The sequence below is a fragment of the Rhinoderma darwinii genome, chromosome 4, assembly GCF_050947455.1.
Source record: "Rhinoderma darwinii isolate aRhiDar2 chromosome 4, aRhiDar2.hap1, whole genome shotgun sequence".
Taxonomy (NCBI): domain Eukaryota; kingdom Metazoa; phylum Chordata; class Amphibia; order Anura; family Rhinodermatidae; genus Rhinoderma; species Rhinoderma darwinii.
The window spans coordinates 194,988,734-195,010,353 of NC_134690.1; the positions used below are offsets into that span (position 1 = coordinate 194,988,734).

At 44.3% G+C, this 21,620-nt stretch overlaps 1 protein-coding gene across 2 annotated transcripts in view; it reads left to right on the plus strand.

The window, feature by feature from the left end:
• Positions 1 to 21,620, plus strand: part of KCNQ5 (potassium voltage-gated channel subfamily Q member 5) — a 660,896-nt gene that overhangs the window by 621,900 nt on the left and 17,376 nt on the right. For both annotated transcript variants that reach the window (XR_012883164.1, XM_075862030.1), the window contains exon 12: positions 15,133 to 15,264. Coding sequence is in view for 1 of the 2 variants with exons in the window: in XM_075862030.1 (XP_075718145.1) it covers positions 15,133 to 15,264 (132 nt within the window). In the remaining variant the exon portion in view is untranslated. The remainder of the gene's footprint in view (positions 1 to 15,132; positions 15,265 to 21,620) is intronic.

The window sequence follows — 21,620 nt, forward strand, 5'->3', positions numbered from 1 at the left end:
AGGTTATATACATAAAGAGAGAGAAACTGCAGCACTCCAGTAGAAAAATGTTTTTTAATTAACCAAACACATAACCTTGCAACGTTTCAACCCGGTCAGCGTCTTTCTCAAGCATAAAATACAAAGACCAGCTGCATAATTTATAAAGCAGGTATCCCATGACATCACATCCTGTGAGTTAATTTATACAAACTTTGTAAAACTATCTAATTAGTGAATAATTAGTAATATCAATACATACATATAAACTCAATATAAGTGACATCTATAAAACATACACATAAAAGTAGATCACTATAAATCCTAGGAACATGTCTTAAAAATGTTTCTAACACCTGTCTAAATGGAAGTGGTTACCAGAAATGGCGTCCCAAGTTACCTAGTGCCAGCCTACAAAGTAAGGGGGTGTCACTAGAAGCAGCGTTCCTAGTTACCCAGCTTTAGCCTCTAACGTCCTTAGGTCTGATTTATCAGTATTTTGTATCACTCACGGCATATCTCCGATGTGCATGCTCGATCGTACCTGTCACCTATCTGCGAATGTCCAGTTGCCTATAGCAACCTTAGAGGCCAAGAGACTAAGCTACCAGGACTACCTCCAACTGCGCAAGCGCAGCCATGTCCGTGATCCGCCGACTGCTGCACCCAAGTGGACAAAAAAAAATACAACACAAATGACCGCTTATAATGTATCTAGGATTATAGCAATATATCCAGGGTACTCCTTTCTATCTAGCTTGTCCCTCAGCTGTCAAGGTAAATATTATGACCAATAAATGATCATAAGGCATTGTCTGGAGAGATATAATAATTGTGTTCTTGCCCTAGAGTATTCATAACTCGAATATCATATTCTAAACATCCATGTAGGTGTTTCACCCATCAAGCAGCATGTATATTAAAAAAAGGAAGATGGAGAACCATATTACATATTCTACATATAGTGGGGTTATATCTCATCCAAAGGTTTAAAACCACAGGGGACAACAGACAGGACATATCCAAACGTAGGTGAGCATTGTCTAGCAAGGTCTTTAATAGCTGGTATAAAATCGCCACATGTACATGGTCCAATACTCCGCTTATCGACCAATGAGCCAACAAGATTATATTATCGTGGCCAGTGTGCAACCCATCACCCTATATCAGGACAACAAGTCGTACCACTGGACCACGAAGACCAATGCTGTCCTGAAGTCCCAAAGCAGATGGGGCCAAAAGATAGACGACGAGCAAAAAAAGCCACTACCCAGACATACAACCATTTTTAACCCCTGCGTGCACCCCCCCCCCCCCCCCCCCCCTGCACCTGGGATACTCTTCTCTGTCCTGTTGCTTGTTGTGCTGCTGAGTATCCGTGTTTCGGGGGTTATATACAGGGATGATGGTGGGCTGGTATATACAGGGATATATATAACCCCATAATCCCTGTATATAACCCCCATCATCCCTGTATATACTAGACAGCCATCATGCCTGCATATAACCCCCATCATTCCTGTATATAACCCATCATTCCTGTATACAAATAAATGGGGCAGGCATTAAGGACACCATGGACCAATAAGCTTCCTGAAATGCTGGTATATGGCAGAAGTGCAGCGGAGTCTGAAAATATGCGTGCTGAACCGCTCACGGCTTGGCACAAATAGGCGCAAGGCAATTACTTTATCGCACCAAGCCATGAACGGCCAATGTTGCACATTGAATAGTAGAGCAAGGATACAGTTGAAACCGGAAAAAAAATGAAGAAAAAACAAAATGCGCAAGATGACGTTGGTTATCTGTTCTGAATTTCGTTTTTTAAATTTTTTCCCCAATTAATTGCCCAGCCCTACAATAGAGTAAGGGTTTATAAAAGGTTGGACTCCAGGATTGAACCCCCAGAATGTCCCCCTTCCTGGTAGGCAGTGAAAATAAAGCATCGTGGATATCACCTCTATGCAGGTTAACTTCTATGACAGATAAACTAAAGAAAGGAGTTTGGTTTTAAACCATACCTAATAGAAATTCCCAAAATATGCTCAGAGTCGGTCGGAAGGGCAGACGGAGAGACACAAGGTCCAGAAGAAAGCGCACACCGCCAGGAAGGTAAGTTCAAAATCATATGATGCTGTTTTCCATGTGGTGCTTTCGACACCACCGGCGATTGCAAGGCATGGTTTGATGTCACTACCTGCCAAGCTGTTTTGATTGATCAGCTGACGCGTTTCATCCCTGTTCGGGATTTCCTCAGAGCCATTTAGTAAATGCAATAGAATGTGATGTATTTAGAGTGTCAAGCTTGATCGGAACAAATCAATTCACTTATTTACCCTATTACTAAGATGAAGTACCGGGACGCAAGGTCCTATATATATTTCCCAATTTATGTAATTCATCATTGTAATTTTATCCTGCTAGTATATAAAGGAAAATACATTATAAATAGTAATTGAAAATGTATATCAATAATTGAACACAGAGTATTATACTTAAACCCTGTTATAATAGTGGGTGATGAGCGATGTCCTCTCCACAATACCAAAGTAACAAAAAGGGGAGTAAAACATAATAATATTAAATAAAATAAACAAGATAAACAAAAAGAAAATATGAATACAAAAACTTATAAGGGTAATTCCTCCATCAAAGTTTATCAATTAATTAATTAATTAATTAAATATATAACATAAATTCCAAGAATACAATAGGTAGGGAGTCCATGTCTCGTCCCAGGGAGACAGGGAATTGGTCCTATGCCCTATTAAGGCAATGGGACCGGGTCCCCACCAACCATAGGTAGAGCCATGAGTCCAATCCCTCAAAGATTCCATTTTAAATAAAAATATAGGTAATTTGATGTCTATCTGCATAGCAGGGAGTGAATCCGTTTATATAAAGAAAGAGAGGATCAGTCTCCACTACTTAACGGCAGAGTCATTTATAATGCTAAAATTTCTTGAGCATACAGTCTAGCTGTACCAAATTGGACCAGTGTCTAAATAGATGGATGGAAAGGAGGAAAGGAGGAAAGGGGGGGGGTTATCTTAGTCACCAATCTAAATATATTAATTGGGATTGGATATATGGAGACCACCTGAGACGCTGGTAAGCAGCCATCCCAGTGGAGATCCATGCATCCATTCCCAAAAAATAAGTTCAAGTGTAATTCCAATAGAAGATACCTTCTATGACAGAATCCACATCTTGATTCCATGAGTACTGCAGCATTCGGCACTGTGCACAAAAACCAGAGAGACCCAAGTCAGAATAGAATGGGTATTTAGGTGTAAATGACAGCATCACTGTGTCTCAAATGCTAGCTCTGGCATGCTCAGGTAGCGTTCTGATGCTCCAGTGCTATTGGGAATGACCTGCTGGTATACCAATTTAACACACTGCAGCCTTGCATAACTTGCATACATATGAGTATATTCATTCCTGAGGGTTCACAATTGAATCAGTTGATGAGTTACTTGTTTCTTATTATTTAATTTCATTTGAACACTTTGGGCCCTTTTCACGGTGGTGTTTGTACCCCTGACTTTAGCAAGATATAAATAAAGATTTAGTATTTTACTTCTTGGTCAAATGAATGGACTTATACAATGACCATCCCCTGAAATATGGCTGTGACTCTCTAACGTGTTGGATTTTTTGGGTCGTTTGTCAGGAGCATTCGTTGTACAGAGCTCTTCGTTTTGTACAAACAATGTTATGTAATGAGCATGCGCCAAAAAATGACATCATCATATGGGTGCTAGATGAAACAATCACCATAACCGAACTAACTTCTGCTCTTGGACAAATGTCTGCTCACAAAATGGCGAAAAACAACACTCGCTCATTTGCTGGACATGGCCAAGCTGACGTCATAAGTTAATTTGCGTAAATTTTCCTACCATAACATTTTTTACCACCTACAGATGTGTAAGATTTCCATATTTTAAGCGACATATCGCAACACGTCGACACTGATTTATCTATGAAGGAGCAGTTGCCGTTCCTTCAGTTGTTAAAAATCACTCATGTATGGCCAGCTTTAGCACAATGCAACTTACAAAGAGACTAATAACATACTAAAATTCATTTAGTTGGCAATTATCCAGTCTTTATATGCAAGCCTGGGTTATTTTTATTGTGTCCGTTGCCATCTTGTGGTAGTCTAGTAAAAGACCACTGGCTTGAAAGAAACACTACACTACAAAGTTGCTGACAGGCTGCAAAAAGTAAATAAGTAAACAAGAAAATAAGACTATATTTATTTAACCCCTTTAGGACACAGCCTGTTTTGGCCTTGTGGACACAGATGATTTTTTCAAATCTGACATGTGTCACTTTATGTGGTAATAACTCCGGAATGCTTTTACCTATCCAAGCGATTCTGAGATTGTTTTCTCGTGACATATTGTACTTTATGTTAGTGAAAAAATTTGGTCGATAAATTCAATATTTATTTGTGAAAAACTTAGCATTTTTCTAAATTTAAATGTATTTGCTTGTGAAATAGATAGTAATACCACACAAAATAGTTACTAGTTAACATCCCCCATATGTCTACTTTATGTTTGCATCATTTTTTTTCACGTACTTTTATTTTTCTAGGACGTTACAAGGCTTAGAACTTTAGCAGCAATTTCTCATATTTTCAATAAAATTTCAAAAGGCTATTTTTTCAGGGACCAGTTCAGTTCTGAAGTGGCTTTGAGGGCCTTATATATTAGAAAGTCCCCATAAATCACCCCATTTTGAAAACTGTACCCCTCAAGGTATTCAAAACCACATTCAGAAAGTATTTTAACCCTTTAGGCGTTTCACAGGAATTAAGGCAAAGTAAAGGTGAAATTTACAAATTTCATTTTTTTTTGCCGAAATTCATTTGTAATACAGATTTTTTTTTAACACAGAAGGTTTTACCAGAGAAACGCAACTCAATATTTATTGCCCAGATTCGGCAGATTTTAGAAATATCCAACATGTGGCCCTAGTGTCCTAATGGACTGAAACATAGGCCTCAGAAGCAAAGGAGCACCTAGTGGATTTTGGGGCCTCCTTTTTTTAGGAATATATTTTAGGCACCATGTCAGGTTTGAGGAGGTCTTGTGGTACCTAAATAGTCGAAACCCCCCCAAAGTGACCCCATTTTGGAAACTACACCCCTCAAGGCATTTTTCTAGGGGTATAGTTAGCATTTTGACCCCACAGTTTTTTTGCAGAATTTAGTGGAATTAATCTGTGAAGATGAAAATCACCTATTTTTCTGTGGAAACATAGAATTTTTTCATTTTTACAAGGAATAAAGGAGAAAAAGCACCCCAACATTTGTAAAGCAATTTCTCCCGATTACGGCAATACCCCATATGTGGTCTTAAACTGATGTTTGGACCCACAGCAAGGCTCACGAGGGAGGGAGCGCCTTTTGGATTTTGGAGCGCAGATTTTGCTGGATTGGTTTTCAGTGCCGTGTCGGGTTTGCAACGCCCCGGAGGGACCAAAACAGTGGAAAACCCCCAAAAGTGACCCCATTTTGGAATCTACACCCCTCAAGGAATTTTTCTAGGGGTATAGTGAGCATTTTGGCCCCTCAGGATCTTTTTTAGAGCTAAGGTGACCAAAAAACAGCGATTTTGGCGCTTTCAATTCTTTATTTATTACAGCGTTCACCGTGCGCAATAAATTAAGTTTTTATTTATTCTGCCGGTCGGTACGATTACGCCGATACCATATGTGTATAGTTTTTTTTAAGTTTTGCAGCGTTTGCACAATAAAATGAAGTTTCTATAAAATAATTTATTTTCTGGGACACGCTATTCTGAGCCGTAACTTTTTTATTTTTTCATCAAAAAAGCTGTGGGAGGTCTTGTTTTTTGCGGGACGGGTTGTAGTTTTTATTGGTACCATTTTGGGGTAAATGCAACTTTTTGGTCACTTTTTATTCTATATCTTGGGAGGGGTGGTGACCAAAAAATAGCGATGCTGATAGTTTTCCGTTTTTGTTTTGTTTGCGGCGTTCACCGTGCGGAAAAATTAACATTATAGTTTCATAGATTGGGTCGTTACGAACACGGCGATACCAAATATGTGTACTTTTTTTTAACATTTTCATTTTTTCCATATAATAAATGACTTATTATAGGAAAACAAAACCTTTTATTTTTACACTTTTCTAAAACATTTTTATTAACTTTTTTTTACTTTTTACACTTTATATTTTTGTTTATTAATTTTTCTTTTACTTTTTACACTTTCTTTTTTTTACCTGCAGCTCTGATCGCTGCTAGAATACATTACACTACCTAGGTAGTGTAACGTATTCCAACTGTCAGTGTGACGTCACAGTCACTCTCACAGTTGGTCTACGAGGATCAGCAGAGGCTGATCCTCATAGGCTGACATACATGCAGGGCCGCCATCAGGGGGGTATTAGGGGTAGTGGTGTGAGGGGCCCGGCCAAACCTAATTGAAAGGGGGGCCCGGCCACTGCTGCGACTTGTCTTTGGTAGAAAACACCAAATGAATGTCGTGAGCTGCGGGCCCCCCCTCTCATGGGGGCCGTCAAACACCGCCGACCGATGACTCGCACCCGCAAACTCGCGACCGTCCGAGCACGCACCCGGCAAAAGCGCGCAACCGCGACAGCACGGGCGCTCGCAGAAGCAACAGCACGCACGCTCGCAGCCTCGACAGCACGCGCGCACCCGCGATCGGCCGCGCGCGCACTTGCGATCGGCCGCGCGCGCACCAGCGAACGCAGCGCGCGCACCCGCGAACGAAGCGCGCGCACCCGCGGACACACATGGACCCAACTTACCTGGAGCCTGGCTGGAGGTGAAGGACTGGACGTCTGGACCGAAGACCTCGCCTGGAAGACCTCGCCTGAAGGACCTCGCCTGAAGAGGACTGGAGTGGGAGCAGCAGCTCTTCTGACACGGTGAGTAAAGTGTGTCAAAGTGCTGTTTATGTATGGCCCTGTTCACACAAAGTATTTTGCAGGCAGAAAAAAAATCTGCCTCAAAATTCCTTAAAGAATTTTGAGGCAGATTTTGACCTGCCCACACTATCTTGCCGCGTTTTTTTGCTGCGTTTTTTGCCCGCTGCGATTGAGGACAGCAGGCAAAAAACGCCGCGAAAAATGCATTTTCTGCCTCCCATTGATTTCGATGGGAGGTCAGAGGCGGAACCGCGGCAAGAAAGGACGTGCTGCTTTTTCTTTTTTCCGCGACTGGCTCCCATTGATTTCAGATTAAATCAATGGGAGGCGGTTTTGGAAGTTTTTTGGTGCTGATTCTGACGCAGTGTCCGAGTCAATATCAAGGGCCAAAAACTCTGTGAACTGGGCCTTATTGTTAGGGCTTATTCAGACGAACGTGTAATACATCCGTGCAACGCGCGTGATTTTCACGCGCCTCGCACGGACCTATGTTACTCTATGGGGCCGTGCAGACTGTCAGTGATTTTCACGCGCCTCGCACGGACCTATGTTACTCTATGGGGCCGTGCAGACTGTCAGTGATTTTCACGCAGCATGTGTCCGTGTGTCCGCTGCGTAAAACTCACGACATGTCCTATATTTGTGCATTGTTCGCGCATCACGCACCCATTGAAGTCAATGGGTGCGTGAAAATCACGCCCAACACTTCCGCAGCAGTATAAACTATGAATGAAAACAGAAAAGCACCACGTGCTACAAACATACAAACAGAGTGTCATAATGATGGCGGCTGCGCGAAAATCACGCAACCGCGCATCATACGCTGCTGACACACGGAGCTGTTATGGACCTTTTGCATGCGCAAAATGCCACGTTTTTTGCGCGCGCAAAAAGCACACGCTTGTGTGAATCCGGCCTTAGGGTAGGAACACACTCGGCATGAACACTGCAGATTTTATGCAACACATTTTATTGTGGGAAATCCGCAGCGTATTACAGACGCAGCAGAGTGGTTGAGATTTGAACAAATCTCATCCACACGCTGCAAAAAAAAAATGGACCTGCAGTGTGGCTTTTGGCTTTTTAAGCAGCAGCGTGTCAATGTATTCTGTGGGATCGCTGCTCCTCTGTTGCGGAAATGCTGCGGTTCTGCCGCAAAAATCACACATGAGAAAAAAAAAGAAGGTACTTTTTTAAATTGATAAAGTTTAGACTTACCCCGGCCGTAGTCCTGGTGACGCGATCCTCTATTCTTAGCGCAGCCCCACCTCCTGTCATGACGTTTCATCCCAAGTGACTGCTGCAGCGGTCACATGGTCTACAGCGTCATCCCAGGAGGCGGGGCTACGTTCAGAAGAGAGAGTCACCTAAACCACGGCCGGGGCAAGTCTAAACTTTTTTTTCCCTGCAGGATTCCCGCAGCGGACACGCCTCACGAAACCTGCGCCACTATTTGGTGCGGTTTTGCTGGCAGAATTCCCTGCGGCTACCTGGGCGGATAAGCTGTGTAGTTTTACTCAGCATATCCGCCTAGTGTGTCCCTTATGATGTCGCTCCTGGAGCTGCTGCCGGTCTTTAAATAGGCAGTTGGTCCAGTAGAATTTGGAATTATTTTTTTTTGTGAACCAGCTTAAAAAAATACAAAACTTTTGTGTTAGGGCCTGTTCACATCACCGTTCGCTTCCATTCCGGGGTTCCGTCTGAGGTTTCCGTCGGGTGAACCCCGCAACGGAAAGTGACAGCACAGCTTCCGTTTCAGTCACCATTGATCTCAATGGTGACGGAAACATCGCTAATGGTTTCCGTTCGTCACCATTCTGGCTGGTTTTCGGACAGAATCAATAGCGTAGTCGACTGCGCTAATGTTGACGGAAACGGAAGCTGTGCTGTCACTTTCACTTTCCGTTGCGGGGTTCACCCGACAGAAACCTCAGACGGAACCCCGGAACGGAAGCGAACGGTTATGTGAATAGGCCCGAACACAAAAGTTTAGTATTTTTTTAAGCTGGTTCACAAAAAAAAATAATTCCAAATTCTACTGGACCAACTGCCTATTTAGAGACCGGCAGCAGCTCCAGGAGCGAAAACATAAGGAACACACTAGGCGGATATGCTGAGTAAAACTCCACAGCTTATCCGCCCCGGTAGCCGCAGGGAATTCTGCCAGCAAAACCGCACCAAATAGTGGCGAAGGTTTCGGGAGGCGTGTCCGCTGCGGGAATCCTGCAGGGAAAAAAAAGTTTAGACTTGCCTCGGCCGTAGTCCTGGCGACGCATCTCTCTCTTCTGAACGTAGCCCCGCCTCCTGGGATGACGCTGTAGACCATGTAACCGCTGCAGCGGTCACATGGGATGAAACGTCATGACAGGAGGCCGAGCTGCACTAAGAATAGAGGATCGCGTCACCAGGACTACGGCCGGAGCAAGTCTAAACTTTTTTATAAATTTAAAAAAGTGCCTTTTTATTTTTTCTCATTTGTGATTTTTGCGGCAGAACCGCAGCATTTCCGCAACAGAGGAGCAGCGATCCCACAGAATACATTGACACGCTGCGGCTTAAAAAGCCAAAAGCCACACGGCAGGTCCATTTTTTTTGCAGCGTGTGGATGAGATTTGTTCTAATCTCATCCACTCTGCTGCGACTGTGATACGCTGCGGATTATCCACAATAAAATGTGCTGCATAAAATCTGCAGCGTTCATGCCGAGTGTGTTCCTACCCTAAGGCCGGATTCACACAAGCGTGTGCTATTTGCGCGCGCAAAAACGTGGTGTTTTGCGCATGCAAAAGGTCCATAACAGCTCCGTGTGTCAGCAGCGTATGATGCGCAGCTGCGTGATTTTCGCGCAGCCGCCATCATTATGACACTCTGTTTGTATGTTTGTAGCACGTGGTGCATTTCTGTTTTCATTCATAGTTTATACGGCTGCGGAAGTGCTGGGCGTGATTTTCACGCACCCATTGACTTCAATGGGTGCGTGATGCTCGAACAATGCACAAATATAGGACATGTCGTGAGTTTTACGCAGCGGACACACGCTGCGTGAAAATCACTGACAGTCTGAACGGCCCCATAGAGTAACATAGGTCCGTGGGAGGCGCGTGAAAATCACGCGCGTTGCACGGATGTATTACACGTTCATCTGAATAAGCCCTAACAATAAGGCCCAGTTCACAGAGTTTTTGGCCCTTGATATTGACTCGGACACTGCGTCAGAATCAGCACCAAACAACTTCCAAAACCGCCTCCCATTGATTTAATCTTAAATCAATGGGAGCCAGTCGCGGAAAAAAGAAAAAGCAGCACGTCCTTTCTTGCCGCGGTTCTGCCTCTGACCTCCCATCGAAATCAATGGGAGGCAGAAAATGCATTTTTCCCTGCGTTTTTGTCTGCTGTCCTCAATCGCCGTGGGCAAGAAACGCGGCAAGATAGTGTGGGCAGGTCAAAATCTGCCTCAAAATTCGGTGCGCGGTTCCAAGCGGTCGCGGGTGCGCATGCGCGGGAGTTTGCGGGTGCACGTGATCGGTCGCACGAGCGGCGGTCTTTGACGGCCCCCATGACGACCCCCATGCTACCCAGGGCCGCCATCAGGGGGGGTATTAGGGGTACTGATGTGAGAGGCCCGGCCAAACCTAATTGAAAGGGGGGCCCGCAGCTCATGACATTCTTTTGGTGAAAAAAATGGGCCCCATTGCAGGGGCCTGTTTTTTTTCTACCAAAGGCAAGTCGCGGCAGTTTGCCGGGCCCCCCTTTCAATTAGGTTTGGCCGGGCCTCTCACATCAGTACCCCTAATACCCCCCCTGATGGCGGCCCTGGGTACCATGATATAGTTCTGGACGGAGTACCGTTAACAGGCGGTGCCACGGTAGTGGGGCCCAGAAAATTTAGCTGTAGGGGGCCCTGAAATTCCTGATGGCGGCCCTGCATACATGGCAGACTTGGGGGCCGTTGTCTGGCCCCCGGGTGCCATCACAAGCATCAGAAGCCCCCACGATTGCATGGGGGCTGCTGATGCGCTACAAACCCGCTACATGCGGAGATCGCAATCGAGCCCCGCATGTAACGGGTTAATTGCCGAAATCAGCGGCGATGAGCCGCTGATCGGCAACACTGGAGAGTGTCAGCTGTCGGGGACAGCTGATCTCCAAGTTCCCGATGCACACTGTCGCCGACAGTGTGCATCGGGAACGACACATTGACTTCCTGTCACTCTGACAGGAAGCCTATCAGGACCAGCCGAAGGTTGGTACTGATGGGCTTCCGTTAATGGCAGACCCGGAAGCCATTGTTAGGCTTCCGTTTGCCATACTAACTATCGGCAGACCCCGCGATTTCGGACTGGGGTCTGCCGATATGCTAGAAACCCCTAAAATTCGGCAATTGCACCCGATCGCCGAATTTAAGGGGTTAATTCGCCGAAATCAGCGGCAAAGGACCGCTGGCCGGCAAGAGGGGAGTGTCAGCTGTCGGCGACAGCTGACCTCCCGGTTCCCGGTGCACACTGTCGCCGACAGTGTGCACCGGGAAAAACTCAGTAACTGTACGTCCTCGTGCGGAAAGTAACCTCCCGCGAGGACGGACAGTTAAAAAACACGAGGTGAACACTTTCTGGGTAGAACACTCAGAGCAGCCTGAATTATTCATGCCACAGATTACACAGTTTGTTCAAAAAATTTACTGTACATCTTAGGCTTCATTCACAGTTAGAGTCCCGTTCTGACGTTCCGTCGGATGTTTCCGACAGAACGGGACCCTGAGCAGACACAAACTGACACTGACGGAAAACAGAAGTTTCTGTTTCCATCACCATTGATTTCAATGGTGACGGATCCGGTACCCATGGTTTCCGTTTGTGTCTGTTGTGCACCGGACCCATCGTTTTGCTGGAAGCAATAGCGTAGTCGATTTTAATTCTGATTACATTTTTTTTCTTTTTACGGCGTTCACCTGCGTGGTAAATATTGGTATATTGTAATATTTTGGACTTTTACGGATGTGGCGATACCAATTTTGTTTATATTTTACATTGCTTTAGAGGAAAAATGTGAAAAGGGGTGTTTTTTTTACGTTTAATATATTTTTTTTTGTACATTACTAAAAACTTTATTTAACTTTTTTTTTTACGTATTTCATTAGTCCCCCTAATAGAAAATCATACAGTTTTCTAAGATACATGTATTAGAAATTCTGCTCACATACATTTCTTATAGTGCGTGTGGCCCCTGTCACAGTGTAACGTATCCACAGGCGATCTTAATATGAATAAAGATGACATCAGTAATGCGACCCACAACACACATACACACTGTATACGTGTCCACATAGAGGACACGGCATGGGCTAAGGCTTCGTTCACATCTGCGTCGGGGCTCCGTTCATGGGTTTTGTCGCACCTTTCCATCAGGAGAACCCATGAACGGAACCAAAATGGAAACCATAGCTTTCCGTTTGCATCACCATTGATTTTAATGGTAACGCATCCTTTGCAAATGGTTTTCGTTTGTCACTGTTCTACGTATATGGTTCCTTTGTTGTGATTCCGTAGAAACAACGGAAACCTTGCTGAACGGTGAGAAACGGAAACCATTTGCAGTCAACTACGCTATTGATTTAGTCAAAAACACTGAAACCTTACGGTGCGGAGACCAATGGAAACCATTAGCAACGGAAGCGTTACCATAGAAATCGATGGTAATGCTAACGGAAAGCTATGGTTTCCGTTTGGTTTCCATTCAGTGGCGTAGCTACAGGGGTCGCAGCGGTCGCAGTTGCGACCGGGCCTTTAAGCCTGGGGGGCCCACCGGCCCCCGTTGCCATACAGAATACATTTTCTGTGCCGTGAAGCAGGCACTTCCTGGTTACAGTCACATGGTACACTTAGTGCACCATGTGACCGTGTTGTCACGTGACACGTCTTCCAGCAAGTGCAGTGGAAGTGTCGGTGCAGAGGACTCCAGGTGAGCTGCAGAGTCTGTAATGTAATGTATTGTAATATAATGTTGCCTTGTAATGTGTTGTATTGTGCTGTTTGCGGTGGAAAGGGGGGCCTGTTAAATTACAGCCCCTCTCTCCACCGCAAACTGCACAAAACAACACAATATATTACAAACTGTGGGTCGCGTCCCCCTGGGTGATCGTGTGAAGACCTCCGGGGGGTCGCGAGTCACTCACGAGGTCCCTGTTCCATTCAATGCTGGAGCAAGGGGCTGACGTCTCCTTGATCCAGCATTCACTGTGCCCTGAGCGGCTCGACGCAGGCAGGCTGGATGTAGCGACATCATCGCGCCTGTCTGCGCCGAGTCACTCATAGCACACACCGGAGGAGGCGAAGGAACGGGAATAGGTAAGTAATTATGCTATTTTTCTATTATTCACATATGGGGGCATTATACTGTATGGGGGGCTGATATGGAGGGGCATTATACTGTATGGGGGGCTGATATGGAGGGGCATTATACTGTATGGGGGGCTGATATGGAGGGGCATTATACTGCATGGGGGGCTGATATGGCATGGGGGCAGATATGGGGGGGCATTATACTGCATGGGGGGCTGATATGGCATGGGGCTGATATGATAGGGGCATTATACTGCATGGGAAGCTCAAATGGGGGAATTATACTGTATGGGGGGCATTTTACTGTATGGGGGCAGCTGTGTGGGGCATTAAACTGTGGGGCTGATATGGAGAGCATTATACGGTATGGGGCTGTTGTTGGGGGCATTATACTGTATGGGGCATTATACTGTGTGGGGGCAGCTATGGGAGCATTATACTGTGTGGGGGCATTATACTATGGGGGCTGTTGGGCAAGCCATCTGGGCATAAGCGAGCGCAGGGGTCTGATGATGGTGGTATTGGGGAGGGGTAATGGGGCCCAAGCTGAATTCTTGCACCCGGGCCCATGAGCCTTTAGCTACACCCATGTTTCCATTCATGGGTTCCCCTGACGGAAAGGTCTGATGGAACCCATGAACGGAACCCCAATGCAGATGTGAACAAAGCCTTAACTGTTATATACCTGGACAGTGTTACCTGAATAGTTGTAAAACATAAAAAATAGGACCAACGGCGCTGCACGGATGAACAGAGGGATGGACGACTTAGATAAACATCAAGCAAAATGTAATAGAAGGGCTACGCGTTTCAACACCGGAATGGTGTCTTCATCAGACACCAGTCCGGTGTTGAAACGCGTAGCCCTTCTATTAAATTTCATCCGTGCAGCGCCGTTGGGCCTATTTTTTATGTTTTACAACTATCCCTTGGACAACAAATTCTTATTTGTATGTGATTTGGACCTGGCAGCAGCAGCCTTACTACTACCCTTTTGACACTCAGTGTCTTTTGGGCCAGGTGAGCGTTTTCCTAAACAAAGTTTGCTTCCTTGCCCTGTCTTACTTTTACTTTGCACCATGTGGCGCCGTGTCTCTTTTTATTTCCTGTTTTAGTGTTACCTGAATGTCAGGGGTCCCATGATGTGGGTCACATGACTGTCCATTCAGTTATCCTATAGGTGCTTTTTGATGGACAATCTGTGGGCTATACCATTTTTTTTATTTTTAGACAGAGACAATTGCACTGTTAGAAATGTATGTGAGCAGAATTTTAAATACATGTATATTAGAAATCTGTATGATTTCCTATTCTAGAAATAAATTAATAGGAAAAATAAAAAGTGGACAGCCCCTTTAATTCTAGCGACTGTGCATGCCATTACCACTGTTACAATATGGTGCAGTCCTGTGGGGCAGGGCTCTTGCCAGACAGAATGCAGGGGAAGCAGTTGCACACCATGCAAGGTAAAGACATTTGCTAACAATAATAAATAATAGTATTTACTTATTGAGAGCAGGTAGGGATAACATAAGTGCTCTGCAGCTTCAGCCAATAGGTGCAGAGCATTTACTGCTGGACGAAAAAGGAGGAATGGTTGAGACAACGTCTTCCGCAAGCCCAGTAATCTACAGCTTGTTTGTCTTTGCCTATGGGCCAAAGACATATGTGAACTAAAAGCACCAATTGGATAACAGTCTTGGGGGAAGCATAGAGAATGACTTAAAGGACCAGTTTTGTTAAATGCCTCTAGTGGGAGCATTTTACTATTTTTTTTATATTTGTCCAGTGTTTCAATTTAAGCCTTTGCCTGATAACCATCTCCAAGAAACGTTAGTAGAGACTACTTTTAGTGCATAACATTACATTTTTTTCTTACAGAATCATGAAGTTTCATGTAGCAAAGAGGAAGTTTAAGGAAACATTGCGCCCGTATGATGTGAAGGATGTGATTGAGCAATACTCTGCTGGCCATTTGGATATGTTATGCAGGATAAAGAGCCTCCAAACACGGTTAGAAATTAGCATGTTTTCTTTTTAACAATATCATCAAGTAATATCGGTATCTTTGTAATACTTTAACACTATGGGTATATGGACATCATAGAAGGGGGTCCTCCACTAGGGATCACCCACTATTAGTATGACACACATGTAGACTTAGGTTAAACCCAGAAGCAGAGTCTAAGGAAATCCCCTGTCCAGGGATCTGAACTTTGCTGCTGGGAAATCCCAGATCGCTACGACAGAAGTAATCTCCGATGGCAACAGCTGACATATTAGAGCAGATGTTTCCAGGACGAAGGATCAAAACAGCTGGCAGAAGATCTTATCAGACGGGCAAAGGTCAGGGCAGGCGAAGTACACAGGTTCGGACCATGGTCTGCCAGTTGAGGACCCCTGGTATAGTTAATCAGTAGATCTTTTGGCAGTAAGAATCTCCTTAACTTCAAACTCTGCATCAGGACCAGATGATGTGACTGAAAGACTTGTAGAGCCAAAGGCTTAAGGAGAGAAACATGAAAGGAGTTTGAAATTCCCAAAGTTGCTGGAATGCGAAGTTAGTAGGAAACTGGATTATTTTATTTCAGTACAATATATGGACGGAAAATTGAAAAGCCATTTGCAACAAGGAGCTTGAGGCTCAATTCTCACTATCTCCTGATGAGAACTGAGTAAGGGACCTACATTTAATATGTGCGTTCTTCTGATAGCGGAAGAAGGCTTTGCACAAAGAGTCTTTCTTTTTCTGCCAAATTTGTAAGAAATACATATGACTGGCACTGGCTGCAGGAATCACAGAGGGGATGGAGTACGGAAGAGGCACTATGGGATGAAGAAGGTGAAGCTTGGGTGGAGTCTCTAAGAAAACATTCTAGAATTTAATTAACCTGTTCGGTGTGACTGTTGGACTGTGGATGATAGGCAGAGGAAAAATCCAGCTTGACTTTCAGAAGATTGCAGGGTGCTCGCCAGCACTTCATCAGAAACTATGTGTTTAGGAAAACCCTGAAGACAAAAACTGTGCTTGCCAAATACAGAGGACAAAACTCCTGCAGGTGGGAGTCCTGGAAAGGTACAAAGTGAGCTATTTTGGAGAACTGGTCTACCACCACCAAAACAACAGTGCAACCAGAAGAACTAGGCAAATTGGTGATCAAATCTATAGAATTATGGGTCCATTTATGAGTACATTTATTTTTGGCAAAAATAGAGCAAGCAGCTAAAAAGTCTTTGATGTCTCGTGGAAAGACCACCAGTAATGATGATAAATGTAATACATGCCTAAGCATGGCCAGCTAGCTTAGAAGAATGGCCTTTAAGAAACAATACGTTTTCAGAGTTTTAAAGGAAGAAACATCCTTGAGTTAAACTGAGACAGCTGAAAGAATACGACTGGGCTCAATAATAAATTGGGCTTCAGAAGCTTGATCTCCTGGGTCAAAAGATCAGGATAGAGTATACGCATTTACATCTTTTCAGAACGTTAATGTAAATAAAAGTTGGACTTGGAAAAGAACAAGGACCCACATTCCTGTCGGGGTTTAAACAATGAGCAGTTTGTAAGTAGAGTAAATTTTTATGATCAGTATAAATTGTCACAAGGTGACTAGCTCCTCCCAGCAAGTGTCTCCATTCCTCAAGGGCTAACTTGATGGGCAACAGTTCTTGGTCTCCAATACTGTAGTTCTTTTCAGCGGAAAAAAAAAGCCTTGGAGAAAGAGATGCGAGAAACAAATCAGCTCCCAAAGAAGAGGCACCTACGTCCAAGAAGAAGGGCTTGGAGGGATCTGGATGATGGAGCACAGAGCGCATGGAGAAAGCATGTTTTAACTCTAGGAAGTCCTTTTCTGCGTTGGGAGTGCCAATTTTAGGATTAGCTCCTTTTCTAGTAGGAGCTGTAAGGGGCGTCACCAAAGAAGAAAAAGTAAGGGATGAACTGCCGATAGTAATAAGCCAATCCCAGGAAACGTTCAATAGCCCTTAATCCTTGTGGACGAGGCCACTTGAGTACAGGTGATAGTTTGTCAGATTCCATTTGGAAACCCTGATCAGAGATTATTTATCCTAAAAAGAGAAGGCAAGACTGCTCAAAGATACAGTTCTCCAGTTTTGCGTACAATCAATTCTCATGAAGTAGCTAATAAATTGAACGTGATTGCGGTGAGAAGACAAGTCAGAGCAATTCACAAGGATGTCCTCCAAATACACCAGTACAGAGACACAAAGCAGATCCTGGAAAATATCATGAATAAATTCTTGGAAGACAGCCAGGGCGTTACTGAAACCAAAATACATTACTAAGTACTCAAAATGTCATCTCTATTGTTGAATGCCGTCTTCCATTCACCACCTTCTCGCATATATTAAATTCTAGGCTCTAAGATCCAATTTATGTAATACCCTTGCTTCTTGGATACTATACAAAAAATCAGAAATCAGGGGCAAGTGGTATAGATTTCTTAAAAAGATTACTAAGAAATTGTAAGATTAGTGAGTCCACAGTAGTCGACACAAGGGCGTAAAGAACCATTCTTTTTTTACAAACAAGTCGGCTCCAGCAGGAGAAGATGAAATGTGAAGATTTGCTTTGGGAAGTCTCTCCCGCTTGCCCTTATCACTGGAGTTTTTGGGGTTCACAGGTCAATCACCACAATAAAGACAAAGACTGTTTGTAATTCTGCATTGATGCTCTTTCAACCTTAATTGATTCATCTTGAGAGGCTGGTATTAGGTTTTATAGAGGTATTTGAAAAGTGGGTGCTAATCTAGACTCCCGACAAACTCGTTCAGCCTTTCATGAAACCTGATACCAATCCCGTTGGGCAACTAAAAAGTTCTGAACTTCGCAGTGGGGAAATCCCAGGTCAGTAACCCAGGATTAGTCTACAACATCCGATGTTGTAGAGCAGATGTTTCCAGGACGAGGGACCAAAACAGCAGGCAGAAGATGTACAGTGCTGTGAAAAAGTTTATGCCATCTTCCCAATTTCTCCTATTTTTGCATATTTGTCACACAATTTAATGTTTGAGGTCCTCAAACTATTTTTAAGACAAAGATAATTTGTGTAAACACAAAATGCTATTTTAAAATAATGATTATATTTATTGAGGGAAAAATGCTGTTCAGCCCTGCCTGGCCCTATGTGAACAAGTAATTGCCCCCTTAGTTACTAAATCAACTAGATAACCAAATTCAATTAACAATTAAATTCAATTTCACTAGTCCCACCCAGTCTTGATTACTGCCAGAATTGTTGAATATAAACATCACTTAAATGTAACCTGTCTGGCAATATAAAGCAGGCTAGAAAGACTCAAAAAGCAGCACGTTATGCCACGTGCTAAAGAGATTCAAATACAGATGCCAAACAAAGTTATTGAGATCTACCAGTTAGGAAATTGTTACCAAGTCACTGCTAAGGCTCTTGGACTCCAGTGAAACACATTTAGGCCTCATTTACACGAGCGTATTATACGCGCGTGCGACGCGCGTGCTTTTCACGCGTGTCGTACGCACCTATAATAGTCTATGGGGCTGTTTAGACGATGCGTGAATTTTGCGCTGCGTGAGTGCGTTGCGTAAAACTCACGACATGTTCTATATTCTTGCGTTTTTCACGCAACACGCACCCATTGACTTCAATGGGTGCGTGAAAACAACGCATGCCACACTGACGGTCCTGCGTTGCATGCGCGAAAATCACGCAAGAGCTGTCAAACTCCTGAATGTAAACAGAAAAGCACCACGTGCTTTTCTGGTTACAAACATCCAAACGGAGTGTCAAATTCGAGATGAGCGCACCGAACTTCACCGGGTTCGGCCAAACTCGTTTTGACCGAAACCGGTAAAAAATGTTCGGGTACGCGACGTCAGGAGACAGTCACTGTCCACGGTGCTGAAAGCGTTAAACTGGTTCAGCACCATGGACAGTGACTTCCGCTCCGAAAATCCATGAACCTGTAAAAAAAAAAAAAAGTTCTGACTTACCGATAACTCCGGTCCGACCTCCCGGGATGACAGTTAAGTCCAAGTGACAGCTGCAGCCAATCACAGGCCAAGCACAGGCTGCAGCCAATCACAGGCTGCAGCGGTCTCATGGACTGCGGCGTCATCCTGGGAGGTGGGGCCGGATGACAAGAGTGGGACGCGTCACCAAGGCAACGGCCGGGAGCCCGGACTGGGGGAAGCAGGAAGTTCTTGGTAAGTATGAAAGTCTTTTTTTATTCACAGGTTGGTGTATATTGTGTTCGGCATTCACTGTCGAGGGTGCTGAAAGAGTTACTGCCGATCAGTTAGCTCTTTCAGCACCTTGGACAGTGACGGGCGTCGACTAGCCTCATCTCTATGATGGCGGCTGCGCGAAAATCACGCAGCCGCGCATCATACATGGATGACACACGGAGCTGCCAAGTGCCTTTTGCGCGCGCAAAACGCAGCGTTTTTTGCGCGCGCAAAACGCACACGCTCGTGTAAATGAGGCCTTAAAGCCATTATCCACAAATGTAGAAAAAGTGGAATGTGGAACCTTCCAGGAGTGACTGGCCAACCAAAATTTCACCGAGAGCGCATCAACGACTCATCCAGGAGGTCACAAAAGAGCCCAGACGAACTGCAGGCATGAGTTAAGGTCAATGTACATGATTCAACAATAAGAAAGACACTGTGCAAAAATGGCATTCATGAGAGAGTTTCAAGGCGCAGACCACTATTGACCAAAAAAGAACACAAAGACTTGTCCTGCATTTGCCAAAAAACATTTAAATGAATTTTGGGATAATATTCTGTGGATTAATGAGTCAAAGGTGGAACTTTTTCAAAGACATGGGTGTTGTTAAATGTGGCGTAAAGCTAACGCCGCATTCCATATTAAGAACATTATACCATTCAAACAAGTCCAGCTGTGAATGGCTCAAAAGAAACAAAATTAAAGTCTTAAAGTGGCCAAATCAAAGTCCTGACTTAAGTCCCATTGAGATGCTGTGGCAAGACCTTAAACGGGCTGTTCATGACCGAAAACTCTCTAATGTAGCCAAATTTAAACAATTCTGCTAAGAAGAGTGGGCCCTAAATTCCTCCACAGCAATGTAAAAGACTCATCGCAAGTTTTTGCAAAAAGGTTTGATTGAAGTTGTTACTGCCAAGGGTGGCAAAACAAGTTATTGGTTTAGGGGGCAATCACATTTTTACAGTGGTGATATACTGTAGGTTTTGAATAAATCTTTATCATCAATAAATGGAGCAATTTTTTAAAGGAGTATGCTCTGTCACCAGATTTTGCAACCCCTATCTGCTATTGCAGCAGATAGGCGCTGCAATGTAGATTACAGTAACGTTTTTATTTTTAAAAGCATTTTTGGCCAAGTTATGACCATTTTTGTATTTATGCAAATGAGGCTTGCAAAAGTACAACTGGGCGTGTTTACAGTAAAAGTACAACTGGGCGTGTATTATGTGTGTACATCGGGGCGTTTTTACTTCTTTTACTAGCTGGGCGTTAGGAATGGGAGTGTATGATGCTGACGAATCAGCATCATCCACTTCTGTTCGTTAACACCCAGCTTCTGGCAGTGCAGACACACAGCGTGTTCTCGAGAGATCACGCTGTGACGTCACTCACTTCCTGCCCCAGGTCCTGCATCGTGTCGGACGAGCGAGGACACATCGGCACCAGAGGCTACAGTTGATTCTTCAGTAGCATCAGCGTTTGCAGGTAAGTAGCTACATCGACTTACCTGCAAACGCCGATGCTGCTGCAGAATCAAATGTAGCCTCTGGTGCCGATGTGTCCTCGCTCGTCCGACACGATGCAGGACCTGGGGCAGGAAGTGAGTGACGTCACAGCGTGATCTCTTGAGAACACGCTGTGTGTCTGCACTGCCAGAAGCTGGGCGTTCTGAAGAGAAGTGGATGATACTTCTCGTCACAACGCCCAGCTAGTAAAATAAATAAACACGCCCAGATGTAGCACACATAATACACGCCCAGTTGGACTTTTACTTTAAACACGCCCAGTTGGACTTTAGCAAGCCTCATTTGCATAAATACAAAAATGGTCATAACTTGGCCAAAAATGCTCGTTTTTAAAAAATAAAAACGTTACTGTAATCTACATTGCAGCGCCGATCTGCTGCAATAGCAGATAGGGGTTGCAAAATCTGGTGACAGAGCCTCTTTAAGCATCTAAGGCATACCCGCACCTATATCAAGGATGTGGGTCACTCGACCCCCGTTTCACCGAGTGCGACTGCCACAAGCTACTGATTCCAAGCGGGGACTAGTGAAGAGGGGGAAGCACATACGCCTGTTTCTCTTTATTCTGTTTAATGGGAGTTATGAAAATAGCCGAGCAAGTACTGCTCAGCAG